Here is a 25,320-nt window from a genome sequence, read left to right as displayed (position 1 = left end):
TGAGCGTGAACAAGGGTGCTTTGCTGGGTGTGGCGACAAACCGATACACGGTTGTTTGAGGACTCACCTCCCAGCATCCCTTTCGCTAACGGGCACATTATTGGCGCGCCGTAATCCGCTAACGAGGATGCCTTCCTCGCGCCAGAACAACGCACCAACGCAACGGAAGTGTCACATCGTCGAGCCGACCCACACCGTGCGCCCACAACAAAGCCCATAAATCCGTGACACCCACGGACACACGCAGTCACACACGTGTGTCGTTGGGTTTCAGCATCCCCTAGTACGGCCAACCCCACGTACGCTGGTTGTGTTGAGCATGTGAAGAACCATCTGTGCGATTTCCACCACGTTCCCCAGGAGTCTTGTTTTTCCCCACCCACGCTGTCTACTTCGCGAACGGCTGGCAGCTGTGTTCGGCATGGCGCGAGCGGCTCGTCAAGTGAGTTGCCCTGCTCAGGGAAGCTGTTATGAATTACACTCTAAATTTGCCCTTGCTTCACGCATCTAAAGGCGCACAAGACGCACACAAAAACGTGTGCAAATGAAGCGGCCGTACTTGGAAGTGCATACGGGATTAATTAACGCGTGGCTCATTCACCGGTTGGTCCCCTTTTGGCCCACACACGACACACGAGTGAGCCGTAGCTCGTTCCAGTGAGACAAACTGTCCGCTCGAATAACGACGTCTCATTTCGAATATTTTCAATCCACCACACGAGACACCGGGAGTGAGCGCGAGAGAGCGAGAGAGCGACATCGTGCGAAGAAAGCGCCAGCAGAGCAACGCGATGGAGGCGCATGGTCCACGACGGCAAGCGCCATTATGCGTAATTGATAAATGTGATGAGTAAGTGTTTACAGACTTGGCACTGGCGGTGGAAAGGGCGCAATGCGATTAATTACCGCTCCACGGACCTACCATCGGTGCCTTCTCGCCGTGCCAAAGTCACGGTCGCTGGATGGGCAGCAAAAGACGTTCGCTTCGACGCCGACATCCGTGGCCATGGGTTCGTGGCCATTGTTTACAAACCGAACCGCGGACCGGAAGGGTCACGTGGAAGCGAGGACGAACCAGGCCGACTTCGTCTTCACGCCCGAGTGCCTGGCCGAACGAGTGGCCGACTGCGAGGACTCCTTCAGTTTCGCGTCAGCAGCCACCGCACGAGCACGCGTGTCACGGTTCTCGTGTTCGTCCTCGTTCGTTTGGGTGGCATTTCGTTTGGCGCCGTGCATCGGAAAGTGATAGTTCATGGAGGTGAACGTGGCCCGTGTGCATCTTTAAACGGATCCTTGCTGGGAGGGGGAGAATCAATAGAAAACGGTAAAAACAAAAAAAAAGCCAAACGAAACTAGTGCAGCAAAGCTCCGTTCGACGGTGAACAAAGGAACAAAAAAGCGCTTCATCCTTGCGGCGTCGCGTGTAACTCCGGGAGTAGCGAGAACACGTTCTCCGGCGGTCCTAGGACGGCTATCACCATCAGTGTGGCAGTGTCAGAGTGTGAATAAAAAGCGAGGCGAAGGATAGCCACCTTGGGGACATTTCCACGAGTGCAGTTTTTCTTTGTCCTGCGCTGAGCATTGATGAAAGTGATCCGCGAACGCCACGCAACGCAACATGTGTGAATATTACGAGCATCATACGTTGGGCCGTGTTCTTTGCTCGAGTGGCCCTTGGTGAACTTGGGCCACGTGGGCTGGCAAATGCAGCGCGGAACGGTCGTCATCAGCGCCATCCGTTCTTAATCTCTTTCTTCACACGGCCACTCAGCATCCCGCAACCAGTCTCCCAGCAACCTTCTGTGAGCTTCCGTCGGACTCGAACGGGACACGGAAGGTGATTTATTGCACACGGTGCAACCCATAAACGGCCACCCGTGTGACCCATAAACGGTCTTAAAGGTGAGTAAATTGCGCCAACACCGACCCGGAACGAATCGCCACCGATTTCGTGCGTAATTTAACCTCACTTACGCGACGATTCTGAGGCTGGTTTTTGGGGGACATTTTTCACACCTTTCTTGGCACCTCACCAGCGGCTTCCCGGAACACGGGTATCATTAACCTCTTGCCGTAACAAGCGATTTAAGTGCGTGCGAGTGTGTGTGTGTGTGTGCCGGCGGAAGTAATATAGAGATGGCAAGCGGGCAGGAAGGTTTTATTTTTCTATAATATTTGTTTCCCTCCAAAACCCAAAAACGACCCGGATCGCTCCCTCGGGGGAGGGAATAGTTTGCTGAACAAATTTGAACATTATCGAGAACATCAACCCTTCCCGGCCACGCGCAAATGGACGGTTCGCCACCAAACCGCAGCCCCAGCGCTCGATAAAGTTGTGTGGGGATGTTCGTCATGTGTGTGTGTGCGCGCGTGTGTGTGTGTCGTGTTTGAGAACACGGGAAAGGATATTTTGCGTCCCACGCCCTGTGTCTGCCACACAACAGGGACGATTGTTTGCCGTGCGAAAAGTTCAATATTGAGTGGCACTACCGTATCCGGTCCAAGTGGGAGTGGGTAAGCGTCCCAAGAATGAAAGGGTTGCCCTTGAAGCCCCTCCCCAACCCGGTCCACCTACCCCATGCACCGGTAGATGAACAAGGAAAAATTTAGCTCAAGTTCAGCACGAACAATGAGAGGCTTTTCCGTTTTTCCGCGATCGGTTCCCTCGTGCGGTTCGCCAGTGAAATATGGCCCTTCAAGCCCTCGTTCGAGGCTCTAGTTTGCATTTTTCACACCATCCCCGGAAGGCTGGTGCTCGATCGAAAGACAACGGAGGCAGTACGGAACTCGGCAAATGTGGCGTCGTTCGCACCGAATTCGAAGGCGTTGCCCTGATCTAGCCCTGGCACCGGGCCCTGATGGGTTTGGCACCGGGCGCTGGGAAGGGCTCGGGCAAACGAACTCCACCGCTCGATCGGTCGGTTGGTTGGTTTCGCATCGATATCCATCAATCATCGTCATCCGGGGGCTTTTCGGGAGGCTTTTGTTTGGGTTTGGGCCGAACTATGGCGCACGCCGTCGTCCTTTTCTTTGCCGTCGAAGCCGACGCCGCCACAACCGCCGACGGTGACGTCAGGGCGATTTGTCTTCGGACGCTCGCCGTGTCCTTCGCCTTGGCGGTGCCTCGTGGCTCGTGCCATCCCATCCCATCCCATATCCAGCCACCCCTCGCTGTGGTCCTCGCGATTCCATTAGATCGCATAAATTTTCATCCAAATGACAGCCCGTGTGGCTCCGTGTATCGCGTCCTGACGGGCCATATGGTGTGACAAAGCGTGTAAAGGATCATTGGGGATGGGGTGCCCGATAAGACGCGCTGGAAGTGCGAAACCACCCTGCCCTCCCCCTTTCTAGCCCCATCTCTCCCTGGGAGGCAGCCCTTCAGTGGTTGCCCTTTGGTGGCGCCTTGATTGCTGCTGCTGCTGACTGTTCGACACCCCGTTGGTCCTTCCGGGCCCCCGAGGCTTAGCAGCGTGTCCGATGTTGCCAACTTTCTTCCTCATTCCTCTTCCCGCTTTTCCCTCGCGTGTCACTTCCACTGCCAGCGCGATCGAATTCTTAAACTTTTCGCCCGCAGCAACCGCCCGTTTCCGGGGACGATTTTCCTGCTGACCTGGTTTATGAGCCAAAACCGAATCACAAATGAACGACCACCCAGCGCTAGGGTCACTTCAGCCCCTTTCCTTCTCCTTCCCCTCCCCCTCACCCCTGTACCTGCTGATCGGACGGGGGCGATATTCAGCTTGATTGAACCGAAATCGAAAGTGGGCGCTTGCCAAACAAAAATAACAAATTGTGTTACATATGACCTGTCTAGAAAATTGGCTCCGACCGGAATTGAATTCGATATTCGCAACACAGACCTGGAGGTGGAGAGTGGGGGTGGTGGAGAGCGGGTAGATTGACAGCCGAACTATGGGCAAACGCGTTCCGTCCTGCCCTTGCCCTTGTCCCGGTCGGGATTGCGGAGGAAAACTGGGACACTCTTACAAATTGCTAGCAACAGGAGTCTCTGCCCAAACCCCTAAAAGCTCTCCGCCCGGTGGCACTAATGAATTGATTCATCTGGCAGAAGGGGGTGGGCTGAGTAAAGTTGATCTGTCGTGCGTGTTGTGCTTTGTGTCGTGCATCCTTGTGTGCTTTTCCGCGTTTGTTTCCCGTTTCCCGTTTCCCAGTCGCGCTGTAGTGGCACATTTTTCCATAACGTTTTATTTTCTCTCCTCCCCGACTCGGAGCATTTTTTTTTTGTTTTCGCTTCTTTTTTGTTTCAGCAGCCGCTTTTCCACCCAATATTAATCGTCCCCTCGAGCGAGTTGCTGCGTTTCGGTTTTATCGGCGGCTGACAATTTCAATTCATCCCTTGAGCCGGGGGTTCACCGAGAGCTGCGAGTTGCGGTGGAATCACTATCTCGAGTTTATTACCACTGCGGGTGAAGGCTGCTTCTGCGCTCCCAGGACCCGCCACGTCCCGGTGCCAGATGTCCGTCCGGAAAATATGTCCCCGGCAGTAACGAACGAAACTTCGCCAGCCGGGCAGGACGCCAGCCGGGCACTTGGCATGGAGCGTACCGCACTCACGAGCGTAATAATGTCGGCACAAAGCGGAACCCGGAAAAATCGGTTCTGTTTTACAAGCAATTTGTTGCTCGGTTTCGAGCCCGGAAATTGCCTCCCATCCGCTTTCGCCAGACCTGAGCACCGGATCCGGTCCCAAATTAGTGTCAAACTTTTAATGGTAAATGACAATCCGCCCACACCACGGCTGCGACAGATCTCACCCGCTGTCCGTCCTTATCGTTGGGCGGCTCGGGTTATTAGGACGTAATCGCTGATAGTTTCATTTAACTGCTGCAGCTCCAACCCACACCACCGGGAGTGGGTTCCTTAACGACTATATTTTGCCGTCCAGCCGTGTTTGTTCGCGCCCGAAAATGAGATGAAAGTAATGCGGGACTTCATCACCTGACGAGTGTTGATTTTTTTTGTTGTTGTTTGCTAGTTTATTTTCGATTTTTTTTGCTTCTCGTTTTAGGCCACGCACGCTGAAGCTTTACTCGGACGGATCCATGGACCTGATGGCGGCGCTGATGGTTGGCGAGAGCAAAACGGCCGCCGGAACCGTTTGCTGCTCATCCGGTGTGAACGGAACCGGTACTGAGGGGCATTTTAACTGGAGTGCCGAGCTGGAGGCCGCGTTTTCCGGTACTGACTGGAGCGAAGGATCCGCCACGAGCCTATCCGTGCTGCCCGAGCCAAACGGAACCACGAAAAGCGTGTACGTACCGCGTGTGAAACGGTAACATTTCCGCCATTCTGACATTCAGCAGGATCCGTAACGCTGAGGGAATGAAACGAACGGAGGTTCTGAGGGGTTGAGATTTTTCCAGCTTTCCGGCGAGTTAAGTGCTTTTGTGCCAACAAGCGTGTATGTTTGCTGGGTAGTGAAACGGGTGCCTTCGTGCTGCAATTCCTTCCGGGCTGTTGCACTGACTGCATGCATGAGAGTATGATATACGATATCAATTCCGACTGGTTCTAAGGCTTGGCAAGGTAAAAACATAAAGCAGAGGCAGGAAGCTGGAGGAAGATAAAAAAAAAGAATGTAAAAAACTAACTAAAATCTCACCCGGGTCTGGTAGGATATTCTGTTTTTTTTTCTGTTTAATTTATCTCTCACCGGGAAACCCAAAGCCACCTCAGTTACAGGGCCGGCAGCAACTAGCAAGGCTAAGCTCAATTTCTCAACGGCTTTTATTCTTTCCCAAAACGGCTTCACAAACAGCTTAAACGCTGCCCCGAGAGGCCCAAGCACCCAAGTGCACTGCGGTGCTTCAGAAGAAGCGTTCCCGGTGCAAAGACGCTTCACAACAGCCAGTCTCGCAGCGCCAACCGGTAGCTGCCGGTGCTTGTGCAATGTAAGCAAACAAAGGGTATCCCGCTGCTGCCGAGAAACCGGGCACAAGAGCAGGTTGTTACGCTGGCCCGGTGCAGTACGCAGCCAGCTGGGTGCTACGCGCTACCAGGCGCCTCCATTGTTCCACGCCAAGTGGCATGCAGTGAGGGCGGGTTACGCCACCAACGCCCCCAATGCTTAGTAGAGGGCAACGATGCTCCATAGAAAAACATCAAAACATCCTTGCTGCTTGGGGCAAGGAATGTGGCACGGGAAAAGGTGGGTGTTTCATCGCTTCAACTCAAATCGACAGACGTAATCCGGCAGTCCTCGCACGTGGCACGAGAATAGAATGCCAAGCAGGAAGCGAAGGCGTGGACGGTGCGGTGGAAAACGAACAAGCGCATTTTACGTTTGCATCGCTGCAAATGAGAATTCGGCGTATGCAGAGGAATGCCCGGCAATGTATGTGTGACGATGTGTGCAATGCATACGCTTCCACCTGCACAGTGCATTTACACAGCGCGAGCAACTTGTTCGGAACCGACGCCCTTTCTGCCGCGTTTCATCGCATATCGACACACCCCCCGGTAGCCATGAGAGCAGATCTCCTGTGGGCATTCGGCACTGTCTGCGCCAATGTTAGATACTTTGCACCGAGCTCCAAACAGTGCGCATTACAAACTATTTCATTGGCGATTACCCATTTGTGAAAAGATAATACTAAATGGATGAAATGGGCGATGCTCCCACACTCTGGTCCGAGTTCGGCTGGCGAACGTAAGCATATGGATGCGAACGTTTCCAGTTCGCCTTAATTGGCCAAACGCTTTCAGCCGAGCCAAGCGGTAAAAGGCTGTCCCGAAAATGAAAGCGACAACGAGCGTGCGGGGCAGCAGCTAGACTAGTGAGTGGGCTAGGTTGTGGTTTTTGTTCGGACTTTGGCCTCCACACCGTGGGTGAGTGGGTGGGTGGAATACATTGGAATGTATTCAATTAAACGCAACCGACTACTCCACCCGGCACAATTAATGTAGCGTAATTAATCGCACCAAACCAACATGGGCAGTGATTTTCCACCCCCGTCCGGAAAACGTACATTTCCGGAGTCCTTATCCTTCTTATGCGCTTCAAACAGCGTTCGTGCTCGGTCGTTTTTGCAGTTTTCCTACCATCGAGTGCCGCACGAAACCAGTGCCGCTATCGTGTAGTGATTTTGTTTTCCCACCGGTAGGATTATCCTGTAGTGGCGCTCAGTGACGGCCCCGTTGTTGACGTAACGAGCGCAAACAAATTGAATCAGCTTTTGCACCGTATCGGGGGTGCGATTTTGCAAGCAACCAACCGCGTACGGCACGTTGCGTGTTAGATGGTGCTTTTGGTACTCGTTTTGCATACATTTAGGCGCGCACGTTGCGGAATTCAGGAATTTCCCGGATAAAGAAGAACGATTCGACCAAACAACGCCACAAGTCTTGGAATGCCCACCGGAAACCGGTTCTTTTCATTCATTTCTTCCCTACACAGTGGCCGGTTTCGAAACTCGACGGTTAAAACTCCACTCCAAGCCTCGAAGGGGTTGGCTCCATTTACATCACGGCCACTGTATCGCAACTTCACAGAGAAAGTTTTCGATTGCTTTCCTCCCACGGTCATAAGCCGCAACATGAAAAGGGGGCAAAATTTTGCATTGGGCTCCAGGGAGCACCCCTTTGTTGATTACGGATGCTCAAAACACACCGCACAGCATGAGGGGGAATTATTTTAGGAACTTTTCCATGACCGAACAGACCAGTTTGATTGATTTTTGACACACCGGACCGCATGTCGGTGCCACTCCATCATCCGATCGCAGTGGAAGCATCATTACAAAATGTGAGCAAATCGCTGGACAGCAGGAAACCGGCAGACTGTCTAATGGGACGATGTAAAGCAGTAAAAAAAGAAAATAGCAACGTGAAAACCCAATTTGAACGGAGAATAATATTTAACTACGTGTCTCGTTTGCTCCCAGCTTCATTGTGCATCCGGTGGCAATGCGAAAGGTGGCGCATTTCGTTCGCTAGTCATGATTTTTGCCGTCATCCTGTTCCACTCCACCGCGGCATTATGATGATGTATTCCGATCAAATTTAATTAATTCATTTCGCAAACATTTGGCGCAAGGTTGCGTCCGTTTTGCCCCCGATTCTAATGGTCATCTCGCCTTTTCTCTCTCTCTCTCTTTCTCTCTCTCTCTCTCTCTCTCTTTTGCTCTTTCTCTACGCAACAAAACAGGCAAATAAAGGACTTCTTCTCGATGCTGCCCGTGTGGCGACTGGTCGTGTGGAACGTCCTGTTCGCGGGCATCGTCATTACGGCCACCGTCGGTAATCTGATCGTGGTGTGGATCGTCCTGTCCCACAAGCGGATGCGCACGGTGACGAACTACTTTCTCGGTAGGTAACCCGATCGCAGGCACCGCCTGTGGTAGCGCTTCCGCTTCCGCCACCGGTGCCGGTTCAATTTGCATTTCCCAAAACCACCCTCACTCACTCACTCACTCGCAACACCCTTTGGGTCGCGCTTTCGCCGCAGTTAATTTATCGATAGCGGACGCGATGGTGTCCACGCTGAACGTCACCTTCAACTACACCTACATGCTGTACCTGGACTGGCCGTTCGGCACCATGTACTGCAAGGTATCGCAGTTCGTGGCCATTCTCAGCATCTGCGCGTCCGTGTTCACGCTGATGGCCATCTCGATAGACAGGTAGGTACAGGGTGGTACAGGGTGGTCCTTTTTGTGCATTTTATCATCCGTCCGATGCACCCGTTGTCAGTCGCAGTTGCGCATCCACGAACCGCTCCCGCCCGGCACAACAATCGGGTGGAAATGAATGCGAGAAAGCAAGCAAAATAACGCTCCAGAGCAGCTCCAAAGTGGCGTGAGGGCTTCCGGGCCAGCGGAGAGCCCTTTCGCATTTTTATTTAATTTTTGCTAGGCAAACCAATTCCATCATTCCGGTGGGGCGCGTTCGCTGGCGCGTTCGCTGGCGCGTTCGCTGGCGCGTTCGCTGGCGCGTTGCCGCGTGACTTCATCATTTTATCTTCATTACTCTCCCGGTCGGCGTCACCGCACGTACGTCCTCGGCGAATGCAAACGAAGCGAAACCGAGCAAAAATGGTGGATAAAATTGAAAAATAAAAAAAAACGGCTCGCCAACGCTTTGCCACCGCCAGCACGCGTTCCAGCCCCGGCGGCTGTGGCGTATGTTTGCGCAACGAAACAAACGGTCCCACCACGTTTTGCGCGCGCATTGCAAACGGAACCGACCGAGCATAATGGGCATACCCGGGCACGATGACGACTGTGTTTATCCTTGGCGCTGAAAAATCTACTCACCACCGCCCGCTCGAAGGGGGAGAGGTCTTAAGTGCTTAAAGGCGAGCTTTAAAAGCGATTTTGCATACGCCGACGGCAGGAGGGTTGAAGGCGAAAAAACAAACAACCAGTCAGAGATAGACAAGCCAACGAGATGCGGCCCGTTTCGTTCGGCTGTTCGGCAGTCAGCCATTCATGCGCTCGCTCGATGCGGCCGTCAGAGAAGGAAACAGGAAAAAGGGACTTTCCCGCCCCGTGGGAGTGGAGTTCAGGGTCAGCGATAAACATTCCCACCGTGTGAGTGAGCGGAGGGCAATCTGTAAATGCGAGCTTTGCGATGGTTAGGGTGTGCTTAGCACTTATTTCGGCGTATTTCGCCGCGATCTATTGTTTCTCATATTTCACTCCGATATCCGGGCGACTGGCCGGGGGAATTTGGACGAGCATCCTCGCTCGCTGCCCTCTTTGCTGCTCGCGGTGATTAGATGAATCGGTTGAGTAGCATTTGATGGCCCTTACTCGGCATGTGTGGCTCGAGCGCCCTGTTTGGGCTGGAGCGATGGAGCTAGATTTAATTTGGACCGAACGTGACACCAGCCATTCGCCAAAGTTTGGGTGCTTTTTTATTTTAATTTTTCATCATTCCAACCCCACCACCCATTGGGTCGATGGGACGATGTGTGGAAGTTTCATGAAGTGCTGCCTCCGGTTTGGTGCGCACCGGATTTCCGGGCGTGTAGCGTGTGGTTGCGTAAATCATCGGTTAGCTTCGGTTTAAGGGCTTGTTGGGGAATATTTCACGAGGCTGATTTATCGCACTCTAGATGCTTGCCACTGCTGGAAGCGTTTATCGCATCCTCTTCCAGCTTCATCATGATTGCGCTAAAAGTACCCAAATTCACTGCCTTATTAACCGATTTAAATTCGCCATTTTTACTTGCGCCAGTGGTGCTCAACTTCCGGGCTTTATTGTGTCACATCGGTGACGGTGCTTGTGGAGGTTTGAATAATGTGGGGCTGAATATTTCCTCAGGCGGGGTTTTCAAAAATGCCCGTCATGGTTTATCGCCCGTCATCTGACGTGAAATGTTAAGCTGCGGTTCCTCGCACGGGCCCACGTGGAAACACTTAATCCTTCCCCTCATTAATTTCTCATACAGCCATTTTGCCACATGGCCGCGAAGCTCCTCATTGCCGTTAATAAATGCACACGAGCGGCAGAGCGAGCGCGTATGCAAACTATTCCTTAATTGACCATTAACCTAAGCCAAAGCTGTCTTTCACTCGCAGGATCAAATATCCTGCGGCGGGTACAGCAACCCGTCTCCAGCACCTTTCACACTCTGGCGCTGAGTCCGTGACCCAGGCTCCATAAATCTTATCTTTATCGCACTCGTCGCACGGGGGAAAACGCCAGGACGGAATTAAAGGTTACCGAAGGGTGCTTCAAATAAATTATCAAAACGAACCCGACCAAGTGCCGGCCGAATATCCTTGTTCCCGGCTATGGGCTTGGCCCAATCCCCCCCTCCCGAGGGACGAAAAGAGGACTCCGACGATCGGCACACCATTTATGCTTGCTAGCGCCGAAAAACTAACGCTCAAGTAATAAATTATTCAAAAGCGCCTCGAGCGCGCGCTCGCCATTCCGGGACCGAACAGCGAGCCCGCCTCGAGGCGCTGCTCGAGCGATGAATATTTAATTAGAACAATTATGACGAGGACCAACCCCAACGTTGCATCAGCATCAACACCGGGCAAATGGATGCACAATTATTAGTTTGCTGGTTGGTTTCTTCCGCGTAGCCCGAAGTGCCGGGCGCAAAGTGGTGCATCGTTTCTTTTTTCTTTCTTTTTTTGTTGAGAAAACTAGAACACCACGGATCCTGGATCTGGTTTTGCTGGCAGCTAAAAGCACTCGGAAGCGCCCACCGGATGTATCCTGGCGCTTCGGTGCCGAGTACGGATGATTAAATCACTCGGGAAAATCCCAACCAGTGGCACTAATGCGTTTGTATTAATTTAATGGCTCGCTTCGGTCCCAAAACGGGCAGCCACTTTGGGCACCCGGATGCGAGTTAACAAGTGGGTGTGTGTGTGTGTGTGTATGTGCACGTGTGCGCGTGTGTGGGTATGTAAGCACCTTTCCGCAAGTCCAAAGCCAGCATAGCGCCAGGCGGAGTAATCCCAGCAGCCCAGCGGTCTACCGTACGATCCGTTTGAAGTCAAAACCAGAACCGCTCACTACAGACGTTCTGCACGGCGTCGTGCTTCTTCTCAACCCCTGGTTCACAGGTACGTGGCCATCATGAACCCACTGAAGCCCCGCATGGGCAAGAAGGCCACCCTGTGCGTTGCGGCTGGCATCTGGATCGTCGGTACGATCATCTCCTGCCCGATGTTGCTCTTCTTCACGACCTACTCCATGGATGGCCACATCCTGTGCTACCCCGAATGGCCCGACGGTCCGTCGAATCACTCGCGGCAGGAGTACGTGTAAGTATGGTGGTATACCCGTCGATATCCCCCACCTATCGCAACCACACGTGGCTAATTGCAACGGGGACTTTCGGGACTTTCGGTTTCGCTTCAACCACGCTGCTGACAGGTACAACATCGTGTTCATGTTCCTAACCTACTTCCTGCCGATCGGTTCGATGACGTACACGTACGCCCGGGTCGGCCGGGAGCTGTGGGGCTCGAAAAGCATCGGCGAGTGCACCCAGCGGCAGCTGGACAACATCAAAAGCAAGCGCCGGGTAGGTTCGGGTAGGCCCGCAAACGCATCCCTTTTGCAGATCGCAATTTCCCTCGGGGACGCCTAACCGGAGGCGGGCAAAGTTTTTGGGCGCCCACCCACGGCTCGGGAAATTCGCGGTATCTAATGATTGAACTTTTCATCAAAACGATCCACCGACCGTTTAACGCTGCCCTTCGTGGTGAGCGGAAATGGCTTGCCATAAAGCGCCCGAAAAGCAAGCCGTCCGGCCGGTAGCGTCCCCGGAGGGAAATGGATGAACGAGAAGGATGCGAGAACGGATGGAATGGAAAAAGCAAGCCAGCAACGGCAACTCATTAGCCCGCTCGGGGAAAACTAATGTCGTATTTTATTGCACTCGCCCACCCCAATGAACCAGGTCGTTAAGATGATGATTATTGTGGTGATAATCTTCGCCGTGTGCTGGCTGCCGTTCCAAATCTACTTCATTCTCACGTCGTACTACCCGGAGCTGACGAAGAAACCCTACATCCAGGACGTGTACCTCGCCATCTACTGGCTCGCGATGAGCAACTCGATGTACAATCCCATCATCTACTGCTGGATGAACTCACGGTACGCGAGGGCGCAGGGCTTTTTAGCAATTGCAATTTAAACCGTCCTTTCGTGTGCGCATTTTCCTTTCTGTTTGCTCACTCACTTCGCTTACGACTTTCCCGGGCAGGTTCCGGCGTGGATTCCAGCAATTCTTTCGCTGCTGCCCGTTCGTGCGCGTCATGCCAGACAGCGCCAGTAGCCACCGGCGCACTGGAACGTCCCGATATTCCTGCTCAGGTTCGCCGGATCACCTACGAATAGTCCGAAACGGTATGCTTCCTAAACGGGGAACAGCATTCGGTCAATGTTAATTTCCTTCTTGCTCTCTCTCTCTCTCTCTCGTTTCAGACACTGAGCGATCCTTCCTGTACAATGGCTCCCAGTCACCGACGGGGCATCGGAAATGGCAAGGTAAAGGCTAATCGGTTAAACTTCACCACCGTAGCGTTCCTAATTCCGGACTTTACAGGACCGATGCGGCGCGTGAACACACTGGCGACTGCCGGTCAACTAAACCAGCAAACCACCAGTCTGTCCTGCACGGTACCCGATGCGGTGCACCCACGGGTGACCAAGGACTAGCAGCTGCAGGAGCTGGCCAACTCGGGCAGGAGCCGCAGAACGACGACATCCCGCCAACCACCGGAGGAGGCTCTGTAAATGTGACGTGTTGGCATGCCGGTGACGTTGGAATTTCTCCCGTTATGACACCCGTCGTTGGGTGGTGCCAGAGATGGACCCGAGTCCGGTGAAATCCTTTAATCCCCACTCCACAGCTCCGTGGAGTGGAGCTACGCGAAGGATTTTTGGGTAAAATTGGAAAACTCTTCTCCCCGGTGGCCGTGTGTTTCATGATGCGGCTTACACGGGCTAGCCGATTATGCTGGCAAGACGAGATGGAAAGCACGCAAATTAATTTTGCCCCTTCGTCCGTTGGCGCGTCAGCGAGGCAGAAACACCGCCACAACGATGACGACTCCGATTAGCGCGCAGTGTGTCTGGGAAAGCGCTCTCGGAGGCACGGATCAAGCAACCGACGAACGAGCTAACCTGATGCAGGACGAACGAGCCGAGAAAAAGAAAAACGAGGACACCGGTAAAATTCCTGCCAACGTTCCATTTTCCTCCGGAATGAGATCCTCCAGAATGGAGCGCTCCGGAATGGGTCAGTCGGGAGGAAAAACTGTACTGTTAAGCTGATTAACGGCATGGCGGGCTCTTATTTATAGCCAGCGCGAGAAAACCGGCGAGGGTTTGTTCGGGTTATCTTTGGTCGACCTTCCAAAAAACAAGCGACCATTTCCAGCACTGAGGTACGAATTCGGCATCCTTGCCCACGTTACGCCATAGTGTTTTTTTTCTCTCTCCCTCAATTCCACAACCTCCCTTCCCGAAGGGCTCTCCATCACGCGCCGGTGTTCGCTTTGCAGTCGGGAAATTAAATGGACGACCAGCCGAACCGGGGGAAGCCCGTAAATCGGCGACCGATTGAATCGGCCAAGATTTAGATTTGACTCCATTAATCACGATAAGTGCGAAACGGTGTCGTACCGGCACTGGTAAGGCTGCCCGCCCGTAGCCGGTGCGTGGCCATTGGTGTGAGGTTTTGGCTGCCAAACAGCCACAAACAATAGACACGAGTCAAAGGACCAATTTAATCGTTAAGCGTTACGAAGTAAGCTCTCTCCGGCCCTTCGCTTCCACCGTGTGCTCGAGCGGCGAGTTTAACGATGGAGTGAGGCGTTCGGCGGGAATAAGGACTAAATGTTGCAGCCTGTCGCAAGGACGGGCTCATGTGTGTGAGTGTGTTTGTGTTATGCCAAAGGGCAACTGAAACGTTGGCTTGTGACGGAGCTGGTTGAAGAAGGATATATTCACGCAACAACAACAGCAACCGGTAATAAACCCTATTTGTGGCTGTTCGCCTGTATGTCGATATCGATGTTCGGAAGAGGCATGATGTTGTACTTCTTGTTATTGGCCCACTCCCGTCATCCGAAGGCTGCCCATGACGAGTCTCAGCTAATCAAACGACCGCGCTATGTTACCATGGTGAGTATCAATTAAAACTTTCGCCCGGCTAATAGGTTGCTAATTGGAGCGCAAGTAAAAGGAGCGATGGCGTGCGTTTGATTGGTAGGTTTCGGGTTTTATTGTAAAAAAAAAATCACCCACCAGAAAGCGGGTTTATGTACAGGCGACTATTTACAGCTCGGTCGTTTCTAGATTTCGTGCACACAGTGCCGTCTCGCTGCCACGTTTGATCTGATAGTTGGCGGCGTTGTTCGCCTCCGGTCCGCTGGCGGCTTTACGCGCTTCGTACTGCAGGCAGTTGTCGATGAAGAACCCTGAACTGAGCGACCGCTCGTACTGGGCATCGATCGCGTCCTTGCACTTGTCGAACTCGTCCTTCATCCATTCGCCCTCCGGACTGCCACTGCTCATCCAGATTGGATTGCTGCCCTTCACGCTGTGTTTGTTGGTGTTGGGTACGGCCCCGAGCACCTCTTGGTACATCCGGCTGGGTCCTGAGGTGCCTGAAGGACGAAAAAGCAAAGTACCGTCTGCTGATCTAGCTGTGTTTCGCGAAGACAAGACGACGTCTACTTACCGTATGCGGCTATTTTGGCCGCTCTGAGACGCCTCCGGTAGGATAATCGCTGCGACACTGAAAGCCCGATCACGACTATGAGAATCGCTCCCAGAATGATGTTCGTCACAAACAACCAAATGATGTTCACCGACAGCTCGTCGATTTCGTGCGTCTGCACTAGCTCAGACGCCTGTGTATCCAGGACGTTGAATTCCTGCAAAGGTGCAATCCAAACTCCGTTAACGCTCTGAAAATAACGCTCGACGAGGACGTCACCTACCTTAAACAACCGGTCAAGCTTCTCGACGTGTTTGTCCAGCAGCTGCAACACCTGATGCACTTCCAGGACGGAGTTGTTCTTTTGGTCCACCAGATGCATGAACATGTCGCTCTTCGTCCGATCGACTGAACCATCCGGGTTCTCGTGCAACCGTATTTCGTCGATGTTAACGATGCATCCACTCACATTGCTCAATATCCTGTAAGAGTTATGATTAAAAACCCGAACCACCTCTTGGATCTAGAACTTCTGCCTTTAAATACGTACTCCCGGAAACTCTGGATGTTGTGCCGGATCTCCGACGGGCGTTGGCGCAGAATGAACTTCACTCGCTGGTCTTCGCGGATGAGGTAGATGAACACGTGCGCGCGATCATGACAGCCGTACGAATCGTTCGCCGTCACCGGGAAGTCAAAGTATCCCCGCATGGACTTCTGGGGGAAGAAGTTCAACAGCACGTTGCCAGTTTCCGCGTCCACCAGAAACGGATCATGTCGCAGATCGTCGAGGCCCTCGGCGAGTGTTTTCCGTACTTCACCGTGTCGGTAGTACCTCACTAGCCCATTCAACCCATCATCCGCGTCGTTGGCCTACTCAAACGAGAGTGACCCATTAAATCAATTTTGTCATCCTGAACCCAATTTTCTCACTTACCTTTAGCCGAAGAATAGTGGCACCGAACTGAGACGACGTTGAGATGCCTCCGGTGAATATTTTCGACTCAAACACTGGCGAATTATCGTTGATGTCGTTTACGTAGACCGTGGCTTTCAATAGATTGCCGGGATGTCCGCTCATTTCCAAGGAGCGGTTGATGTTGGTGCAATCCTCTGAAGCTTGGATGTTCAACCTGAAGAGAGCCATCTGCTCGCGATCTAATTCCTTCTCAACCTGAAACACACGAACAACTTATTAACTTAACACGACATACTTCCATCAAAGCGGTCCTACCGTCAGGTCATGCGTAACCGGATCCAGCCCGAAGTGTTCGGCATCATTCCCCTGCACGATGTAATAGCACACCACTGACGACGCTGGTCCTTCCAGAGGATCGAGATAGTCCTGGTCAACTGTGTCCGGCAAGCGTATCCGCTCCACGCCAGGTGTCGTATGCTCGGTAAAATTGAGACTTATCTCCTTGAGCAGAAACTGGGGCAGATTGTCGTTTACATCTCGCACGTACACGATCAGATCGACACTACTGCTGAGCGGTGTTGGAACGCCCTGATCGTACGCCTCAATCCGCAGATCGTAGATCATCTGCTGCTCACGGTCGAGCGGCGCTGCCACACTCAGCTCACCCGTCTCCTTGTCGATGGAAAACTTCCGGTAGTTGCCCGAGGTGTCCATTTTCAATCGATAGCGGACTATCGCATTCTCGCCAACATCCTCGTCGTATGCATGCACCTGGAAGAACGGCTTCCCGATGGTTGTGTTCTTGGGTGGAAAGCAAAAGCAACAAATAGAGCCTTAAGCGAATTACTCATTCTTCTATAACTCGCTGCTTACTGACCTCAAACACCTTTACCGTGGTGTTTCCGCTTGGGACGACGAACACCGGCGCGTGGTCATTGAAATCGGTGACGCAAATCCCAACCATCGCTCGTGCGGTATTGGGAACGCTACCGAGATCGCTCACGATCAGCTCCAGTGTGTAGTTACCGTGCAGGTTCTTCAGCGGTCCTCGGGAGTATATCTCGGCGTACTGCGCGGACACCTGCTGGACGTAAAAGATTCCAGAAGCGTCACTGATGTCGAAGCTCAGTTGGCCATTCCCGTGCGATGGATCGTCCGCGTCCGTCGCCCGCACCTTTACGATGGGGTCGTTGATATTGTGGTATTCCGTGATCATGCTGCACCCGGAAGGCTTCTGGATGACAGGTACGTTATCGTTATCGTCCAGTACGTGAACGCTAGTGTTTAGAGAATGCAAAACATTATCCAACAAACCTACGACCTGCATCACAGCTCGTGCTTACAGAATATGCTTGAAGGCATTCCGGCTCTCCCCATTGAGGTATCCGTACGGGTAGTTGTCCCAGGCTTCGACTGCCATCATGTACTCAGCCGTCTCTTCGCGGTCCAGCGCACCCGCCACCTTCAGGATGCCTTTTTCCGCGTCGATGCTGAACTTTTCCTGTTAATCCAGACCAACAGGAGCAAGGATTCAAAAAAGCGAAAAATTGGTCCCACCGTATCAATCATACCTTCGCACTAACACGATCCAAGATGTACGTGATGCGTCCGAAATCACCCGAATCCATGTCCTTCGCCAGGATGGCAGCAATCTCCGTCCCGATGGAAGCATTCTCCGAGACGTAGAAGTCACTGACGCTATCCACAAAGTACGGGTTGTTGTCATTCTCGTCCAGTACCTGTACGAACACCTCCACGAAGGACGCTCTCGGAGGACTGCCAGTGTCCGCAGCACGTACCGAGAAGTTCAACCAACCGAACTCTTCGTGATCGATCCGGTTGCGCACTACAATCTCGCCTGTCTCGTCGTCCACGTGTAGCAGCTCCAGAACGGCCTTGTCGCCCTCGAGACTGTACTTGACGGTCTTGTTTTGGTCGGCGTCCTCTGCCACCACGGTGCAAACGGTCACTCCGTATTGACTGTTTTCGGCGATCGAGTGCTTGTAGAATGGCTTGCGGAACTTTGGGTTGTTGTCGTTCTCGTCGAGTATGGTTACCTTCAACGTCGCACTGGCCATCTGATCGCCACGTTCGGCCGCCACGTCCTCCACAACGCAGGCAAGCTTGATTTCGGAGATCTTCTCGCGGTCTAACAGCTTCGCTATCTGCCGGAGAATGGTTCAATGTAACACCTCACCTCACACGCTGACTGCATCCCTTTCAAAAAACCAACCAAGCCCACGAAAAGACCTACCTTAAGCAATCCATTCGTTTCATTGAGAATGAAGGCCGCCACAAAGTCGTAATCGTCCAGCTTTACCAGTGCGCCTTCCTCGGTTTTGGCCTCTGACAGACTACGGTCAATGTAGAACCGCAACATGGCGCCATCATCCGGGTCGTTTGCCATCAGCCGGTACACCTCGGTACCTACGGGTGTGTTCTCGCGCACGGCCACAGCCGTAGGACCGACGAAGTACGGCGGTTTGTTGTTCACATCCGTAACAGTGATGTTGACCATGCACGAACCCTGCAGCTGTTGATCGCCGTTGCCCCCATCGGTTGCTATCACCTCTAACTCGTAGCTAGACCCAGACCCCAGTTCATCTGGCGCGACCAGATTCGGATCGAGAGACGCACCATGTGTAATGGATATCTCACCGGTCGAGGCTCCAATCACAAATCGACCGTCCGCACCCTGCTGTATCCGGTAGGTCACGAGATTGTTCGGGAACGAACCGTCACTGTCCATCGCAGTCACACGCAACACCGGCAACCCGCTAGGCGTGTCCTCCGGGATCACAATGGCGTACTGTGCCTCCAGGAACACCGGTGCGTAATCGTTCACATCCTGCACGTACACCGTCACTACGACCTGAGCCGTCATCGCGGGTGAACCACTGTCGGCGGCCTCCACCGTGAGCGATATGATGCGTGTGTCGCTACCAGCGCCCTCTAGCCGCTCAAAGTCTACAGCTTCCCGAACCGCCAAGCGGCCTGTTTTGCGGTCCAGCTGGAAGTACTCCGAATTGCTGGTGCTCAGTAATCGGTACTGGATGGCGCTGTTCGGTGATCCCTCCAGGTCGAGATCACGAGCCTCCACCACAACCGGGGACTCGAACTCGAACGCGTTCTCCTTCAGCCGAACCTCGTACGCCTTTTGGACGAACATGGGCGCATTGTCGTTCACATCGAGCAGCGTGAGTACGAGTGGTACCGTGTTCCGATTTCCTCGGCCACCATTATCGCGGGCTTCCACCGAGAGATAGTGTTTTTGGACAATCTCCCGATCGAACACAGGTGGCTCAGTGGACGTGATCGTGATGATTCCCGTGAGTGGGTCGAGATACAGCGAGCTAGAGATGCTGCCGGTCAGGTTGGTGTAGCGAATACCTTCGGTTCCGTACGCACCCGAGTCACCGTCGGTCGCCTGAATCTGCACCAATGCCGTGCCGGTTGTCACATTCTCCGGTACGTCAATCTCGTAGACAGGCTGAAGAAATTCCGGGAAGTTGTCGTTCTGGTCGAGTACCTGCACGCGAACCTGCGCCGTACTGGTGCGTCCTGCCGACTCGATCTCACTCGCTACCACGGTGAGTGTTAACTCGCGGATGCGCTCGAAGTCGAGTTGGGTTGGGTCTTTCACCCTTAAGCCAAATTTGGCCTCGTTGATGGCCCGCTTGGGGATCACCTCGAAGATGTCGCTGGGAGGCTGAAGAGTCAACCGAAAGGTACCGTTCTTGCCTTGATCGTAATCGAACACCTCGTTGACGCTGCCGTCCACGAACGTGGCCAGGGTATTCTCCTGTGCGTTCTCACTAATCTCACACTCGTACGCGATGTTCCGAAAGCGAGGTACTTCATCGTTTACATCCGTCACGATGACCGTGATTTCCATCGTAGCAGAAGGTGCGGGCTGATTGGTGAAAGACCCACACGAAAAGTGTAACGTTTGCTACATAATACCCACGGAATTCACGCTGTAACGCTTACCTGTTGCTTGCTTTCTTCGGTGGCGACGACTTCCAGAATAAACGCCCCATTGATGGGATTGTCTGGGTCCTCCCGGTCGAGCTTGTGCTTCGTCCTTAATGAACCCTTCGTACGGTCGATTTCAAACAGCTCACTGCCGTTGTTCGATATGCCGTAGATGATACGGTTGTTGATGCCTCTATCACCATCGACGGCTTTCACTAAACATAGACAGAAAGAAACTCTGTAGTTCCTCACAACGTTTGCTGTTGAACGCATTCGTCCTTACCGCGCATCACTTCCGAACCTACAGGGGCATCTTCTGGAACCCTCACGACCGGTTGTGTCACCAAGAACTCCGGTGGTTGATCTTCAACATCCTTCACCCTCACCAACAGTGCCGCCGTTCCGGTGTTGATCCTTCCCTACGCTTGTACAAAATGGTTGTTATCAAAAAATCCTTCCAGCAAAACATTCCCCACCGAGATGTACCTGTATTGCTCGATCAACTGCCAACACGTTGATGTGGTAGAAGTGCTGTCTCTCGTAATCCAGTGCTCTAGCCAACCGGACAACGCCTTTCCCATTCGCGGTCGTAATCGAGAACACATTCGCTTCCTCGGACAAACCCTGCAGATAGTAGACCACCTGTCCGTAAGCGCCCTCGTCCTTATCCACAGCCTCAAGCGTCGTCAGGATACCTGGAGGGCTGTCTTCGGCCACCTCCAGCACCGAAGCGAACGGTTTAAAGATTGGCTCGTTGTCGTTGATGTCCTCCACCAGCAGCAGGAAACTCTGCGTCACAAAGTTACCCTCACCCAGCCGCCCGTCGGTGAGTGTTAGAATTAGGGTGTACTCCTCGCGAGCCTCGCGGTCCAGCTCGGTGTTGAGGTAGATGTACGCCTCACTCGAGGCGTTCTGTTTCAGTCTTATGATGTGGCTGTCGGCGCTTTTCTGCACACCGAACGTGAGTGGATCACCATCCGCGTCGTAACCGCGCAACCGATAAATGAGCGTACCGACCGGTGTCTCGGGAAACTCCTTCAACCGAATTACAATCTCGGCGTGATCGTCTATGAGGAACACCGGTGCGCGATTGCAGCTTACCAGTGGCAGGCAAACGCTCAGTAAGACAACAATCTGCAGGAGTAGGTGATGGCTGGTTCGCCAGGCACGGCGAGCGGTTTTAAGCCGACAAACGGTACGTTTGAGTATTTCCATTTCCAGCTTATCGGTTAAACGGTTTTGTTTCATATCGAGAGTCGTAGAAGGCTGCGTTGAGGCATGAAGCGAAATAAAACCTTTCCTGCAATGAGTTTAAAAATTTTCCAAGTTCAATGCGTTAGAGCTACCTTCATGCAAGGGTGTTGGCAGAGTCGATTATGAAAAAAGCTTTTCCTAATATTCAAAATATTGAGTACGCTGTATGTTATGAAAAAAAAAATAGCTCACTTGGATCATCTCGCATACTCAAAAAGGAGTTACATATATACAACCAAGAATAAGTTTCCATTCCACAATCATTTCGAAGTTCGCACCTTCATGGGTGCAAACAGTTTTTTACAATTGAATTGACTAGAAAACTCCGCCGGGGCTCTATGAGGCTTGTGAAACCTGATGATTCTTTCAACATTGTTCCTACATTTCATTAAACCTCAACCCGTACGCCCTCGAGACCGGAACGACCGGGAAACCTGCAAAATGGAGCTTGCCCATTCCCGGAACAGCTACTGTAGAACAAGACGAGCAGTAAGAGCATCTTAAACAACGCGCCGCATTGCGGACGCAAGCATCATACGATTGAATCCTCAACGCGGCGAAGGTGCCGGGAAACTCGAGAACACACCGACGAACTGGCGCGAAAACTTTTCAACCCACCAGCAATTCCTGCCCTCAGCGTCGCGCTTGCTGGCACAAAGTTTCGCGAACAAAGCGGGCGCGTTAGTTGCAACCCGTCGGAGAAATTTAGTTCAAGATCAGAGATAGTTCATGTTTGCTTATTTCCCGCAAGTAAACCTCGCGCCACGCGCCCCATCGGCCCCGTCGGTGTGAGGCTCGCGTAATTGTTCTTCGCGAGGAAAATCGGCAGGGAAAAAGCGACGCGCGCGGAACCGTACACACTTCACGGTCGCAAGACAATGAGGCGAACCATCGGGCACCATCTTGCGCCCGGCCACGAGTTCGGGACGAGCGATAAGAATCATGCTTCTAGCCCGTAATTGTCTACTTATGTGAAAAGTACCATTCTCTGGCGTTCTTTGCCCGCCCGAGGGCGTAGCGTTTTCCCACATGATTGTAATCGTGCACCAACGGGCCGATCGTTGTGGTCAGCGCGATGTAACCGATTCCTTCGCTCCGTTTACCTTCGTCCATTCGCACATGTAGTATGCCACTTGAGATGCAATCTTCATTGGCACGCTTATGGGCCGTTTGTTGTATCGACCCATCAGTTAATTGGGAACAAATTTGATTAGCTTTGTATACATTTAACTCTCTCTCTCTCTCTATGTCGCCCGTGCCGATTCATCGAAAGCATTCGATAGACTAAAACGACGGTTACATAAGCTTGATCAGATATGGCGTGGCTGAGGAAACCTGCCAAATTGTAAAAATTGATTCCAACTGCCGAAACATATCAGTGCAACTGTCATCGAGAGCACGACGCCGTACACGAGTCCTGACCTGTCATGGTCGTCTTTATTGCATGTCGGATTATGCTAAAAAATCAGATGAAGCAATGATTTCCCAATTTCCCCTATTCGAGTGCCAAATGAAATGGAAAAAACAGTTGCCAAGGTGAACCGAGGACTGCAGAAATAGAATCTTCCCGCACGTTGTTTTTTGCACACGCGACATTCGGTCATAAACTAGGAAGCGCGGTGTTTTTTTTTTTCGTAACTTCCGGATCGTCACTGGCTAGGGGAGGAAAAACAGCCAGCCGCATCATGATAACACCAAACACGAGTGGAAAGTCGTTCGTTAAGCCCGACCATGCAGTAACATCCGCAGTAAAACAGCGCTCCGCATGGCACCGAAGGTCGTGTTTTGTAGTTTTTTCTCGTTATATGAGTCTCACTAGCAGCATGGAAGTAGTGTTTTTATTTTTCCGTATCGCTCCATTCCAACGACAACGCTATCCTAGCGATTCGAGAGGACCTGGTGGTGATTTTTCCGCATGACAACGCGCCCGCTCGCACACATACAGCATTGCATCATCGCACCGGCGACAATTTTCCTCCTCTGCATTGGGAATTGAATGTGAAAAGCCGTTTTAAGCACCACAGCTTAAACAAAGTGAAGTGTAACATGTTTTGCGAAACATCTGTCAGTGCCTTTCACATGCTAATGTATTTCATGTTGCTTTATGGTCGCGTTCTTATCACTTCAAAATGGAAACAAAGATGCGTTTACGTTGGGAAAAGTCACGCGAAATGTTTTTTCTTTTATTCGGCAAAAGCGTTCGCAAATGAAGCATTCGAATAAAGAAAATCGAGGAATTCAAAGCAATCGCTGTTGGGTTTGGGTCCGATGTAATGCCTTCTGTTGATACATAACAATCGAATTGTGTTTGTGTTTTTTTTGCATCATTCCGAATCGAACAAGTGAAAAAACATCCGGCTTTATTTTGACTTTCGGTTCGATTCGCCATCTCGTTGAATATTTCGAGAGGGCGTTTGTTTGATTTCACCTCAATTCGGCTTTCCACGTGTCGGCAGAATCGAGAAATCACAAATAATCGAATGGGTTTGGTGGTCGTACAAGGGTTTTGCAGCAATCCTTGTTGAAACAACATGGCCCATCCGCAGCTCCGGCGTGTTAAAACAAACGCAATCAGCATTCGGCCACTTGTGGCATCTAATCCCTTTCCGAAAGCTCGACACTTTCATAGCAACCAATCAATCAGCGCGCCCAATCAACGAGTTAATTTAATCTTCTCGCAAATGTCACACCAATCGAACCCACACGTAGAAAAGGGAAAAAAACGACGCCAAAAAAACCTACCAGTTGTTCGGATTCTCCTCAGAAGGTCGCTGCCATCCCAAACGGAAAGGCTCGCTGTTGCAACCCTGCACACGAAACCATCCCCCCCCCAAATCAACCATCAAATCGCATCAATCACAGCCACGAGCGAGCTCCAAATTGACCCCGCTCGCTTGTCTAAACGCACCACCCACCTGCCCACTGCCCTAATTCCTAATTTTCCGTGGAAAAACAAACAGCCCACCTTCGCGCGCGGTCCTCATTGCGCCTACGTAACTTACACCCCGCCTTTCCGAGGCGGACGCGGCTTTTCCCACCCCACTCGGACCACCAAAGAGGGTGACGAAATGTGCTCCACCACCACCAGCAGCTGCACGAACGAGGGAAAAAGGCCACAACGCGGTACGTCACCGCGAAGGCTCGTGTTTACATGTGCGACCTGCATTACGGCAACTCGCCTGACCCGCCGGAACATTATGGGCGCATTATGCGATATGAACCACCACCAGCCCAAAGCGGGAAAAGATGATGCAAAATGCGTGGGAAAATGCGTCCGGTCACCGCAACGGTGGGAAAACTCGGTTGCGCTGAAGTGCCGCTTTTCGGCCCGACAGTAGCCTTCTTGAGCGCAACGAGCTAATCGTGCGATCCGATAGAATCGCTTTTAATCACCGGTCGTTGCGTGCGGCTTACGCAAAAAAAGCCCCCCCTCGAGTCCTCCCGAGCCCACCGATGGCATCAATTGCAGCTAAATGCATCCACTTACCAGTCGTTTCGCTTCGTTTTTTGGGGCTGGGTGGGCTTTCCTAATCGAGCTTTCGACCGCAGAAAGGTGCACTTTCTCGAAGCCCACAACGGGCCTCGAAAAGGGTGCCTGCTTCCGACAGCACGCGGAACGTCAGCGCAGATCAACGCTTCCGACGGGTTGCGTTTGAGTGATGCACGTTTCTTTGTCTCGCGGGCACTTTCGGGCATCCGCGCAACTGCAGCTGCGAACTGCAGTTCCAGCGTTGCATTCCAGCGTTTGCCCTGGGAAAAGGGTGAAAGTCACCGTGAACGGGCGCTAATGGTGGGAAGCGAATGGTGAAGGCACGTCGTTGGCCCGTTGGCACGTTGATTCACTCACTCGCGCAATCGACGGCCACATAAAAGGGCTATACCCATCCAGACAACACCCACCACCGACCACACAGGGCAACGATTCTTTCCGCTTTTTCAGCGCTTTTTTTCAGCGCTCTTTCTTTAGCGCTCTTTCTCCAGCGATCCGGAATGCACTTCCACGTTGCGT

The 25,320-nt window shown here is 52.5% G+C and overlaps 2 protein-coding genes across 2 annotated transcripts; one reads left to right on the top strand and one right to left on the bottom strand.

The window, feature by feature from the left end:
• The first annotated feature begins 5,066 nt into the window (after nt 1–5,066).
• LOC128732022 (tachykinin-like peptides receptor 99D) lies at nt 5,067–13,155 on the top strand. The gene is made up of 9 exons (XM_053825184.1): nt 5,067–5,275; nt 8,171–8,331; nt 8,471–8,645; nt 11,553–11,753; nt 11,866–12,016; nt 12,395–12,591; nt 12,701–12,843; nt 12,922–12,984; nt 13,043–13,155. Exons 1-9 carry the CDS (start codon nt 5,067–5,069, stop codon nt 13,153–13,155), a joined length of 1,413 nt encoding a protein of 470 aa, XP_053681159.1.
• A 1,623-nt stretch (nt 13,156–14,778) lies between these two features.
• Nucleotides 14,779–21,305, bottom strand: LOC128731766 (cadherin-23). The gene is made up of 13 exons (XM_053824907.1): nt 20,544–21,305; nt 20,341–20,476; nt 20,073–20,272; nt 18,337–19,995; nt 17,654–18,247; nt 17,426–17,583; nt 16,960–17,359; nt 16,398–16,883; nt 16,101–16,337; nt 15,714–16,036; nt 15,447–15,645; nt 15,185–15,380; nt 14,779–15,110 (listed from the first exon to the last, which is right to left on the bottom strand). The coding sequence occupies exons 1-13, from the start codon at nt 21,303–21,305 to the stop codon at nt 14,779–14,781; spliced, it is 5,682 nt and encodes a 1,893-aa protein (XP_053680882.1).
• Nucleotides 21,306–25,320: the final 4,015 nt, after the last annotated feature.

Source organism: Anopheles nili, chromosome 2, assembly GCF_943737925.1.
Source record: "Anopheles nili chromosome 2, idAnoNiliSN_F5_01, whole genome shotgun sequence".
Classification (NCBI taxonomy): domain Eukaryota; kingdom Metazoa; phylum Arthropoda; class Insecta; order Diptera; family Culicidae; genus Anopheles; species Anopheles nili.
Note: the sequence above shows the minus strand (reverse complement) of the source record. Positions and strands in the feature narration are given on the sequence as shown.

What these genes read in the sequence shown, in the direction of transcription:
- LOC128732022 (XM_053825184.1), top strand. Translation starts at nt 5,067, where the DNA reads ATGGACCTGATGGCGGCGCTGATGGTTGGCGAGAGCAAAACGGCCGCC. An exon ending in ATGGCCATCTCGATAGACAG is followed by an intron (nt 8,646 to 11,552) that starts GTAGGTACAGGG and finishes CCTGGTTCACAG; the next exon opens with GTACGTGGCCATCATGAACC. An exon ending in GGGGCATCGGAAATGGCAAG is followed by an intron (nt 12,985 to 13,042) that starts GTAAAGGCTAAT and finishes CGGACTTTACAG; the next exon opens with GACCGATGCGGCGCGTGAAC.
- LOC128731766 (XM_053824907.1), bottom strand. Translation starts at nt 21,305, where the DNA reads ATGAAACAAAACCGTTTAACCGATAAGCTGGAAATGGAAATACTCAAA. An exon ending in CAGTTGATCGAGCAATACAG is followed by an intron (nt 20,477 to 20,543) that starts GTACATCTCGGT and finishes GTACAAGCGTAG; the next exon opens with GGAAGGATCAACACCGGAAC. An exon ending in AGCTTGACCGGTTGTTTAAG is followed by an intron (nt 15,381 to 15,446) that starts GTAGGTGACGTC and finishes GCACCTTTGCAG; the next exon opens with GAATTCAACGTCCTGGATAC.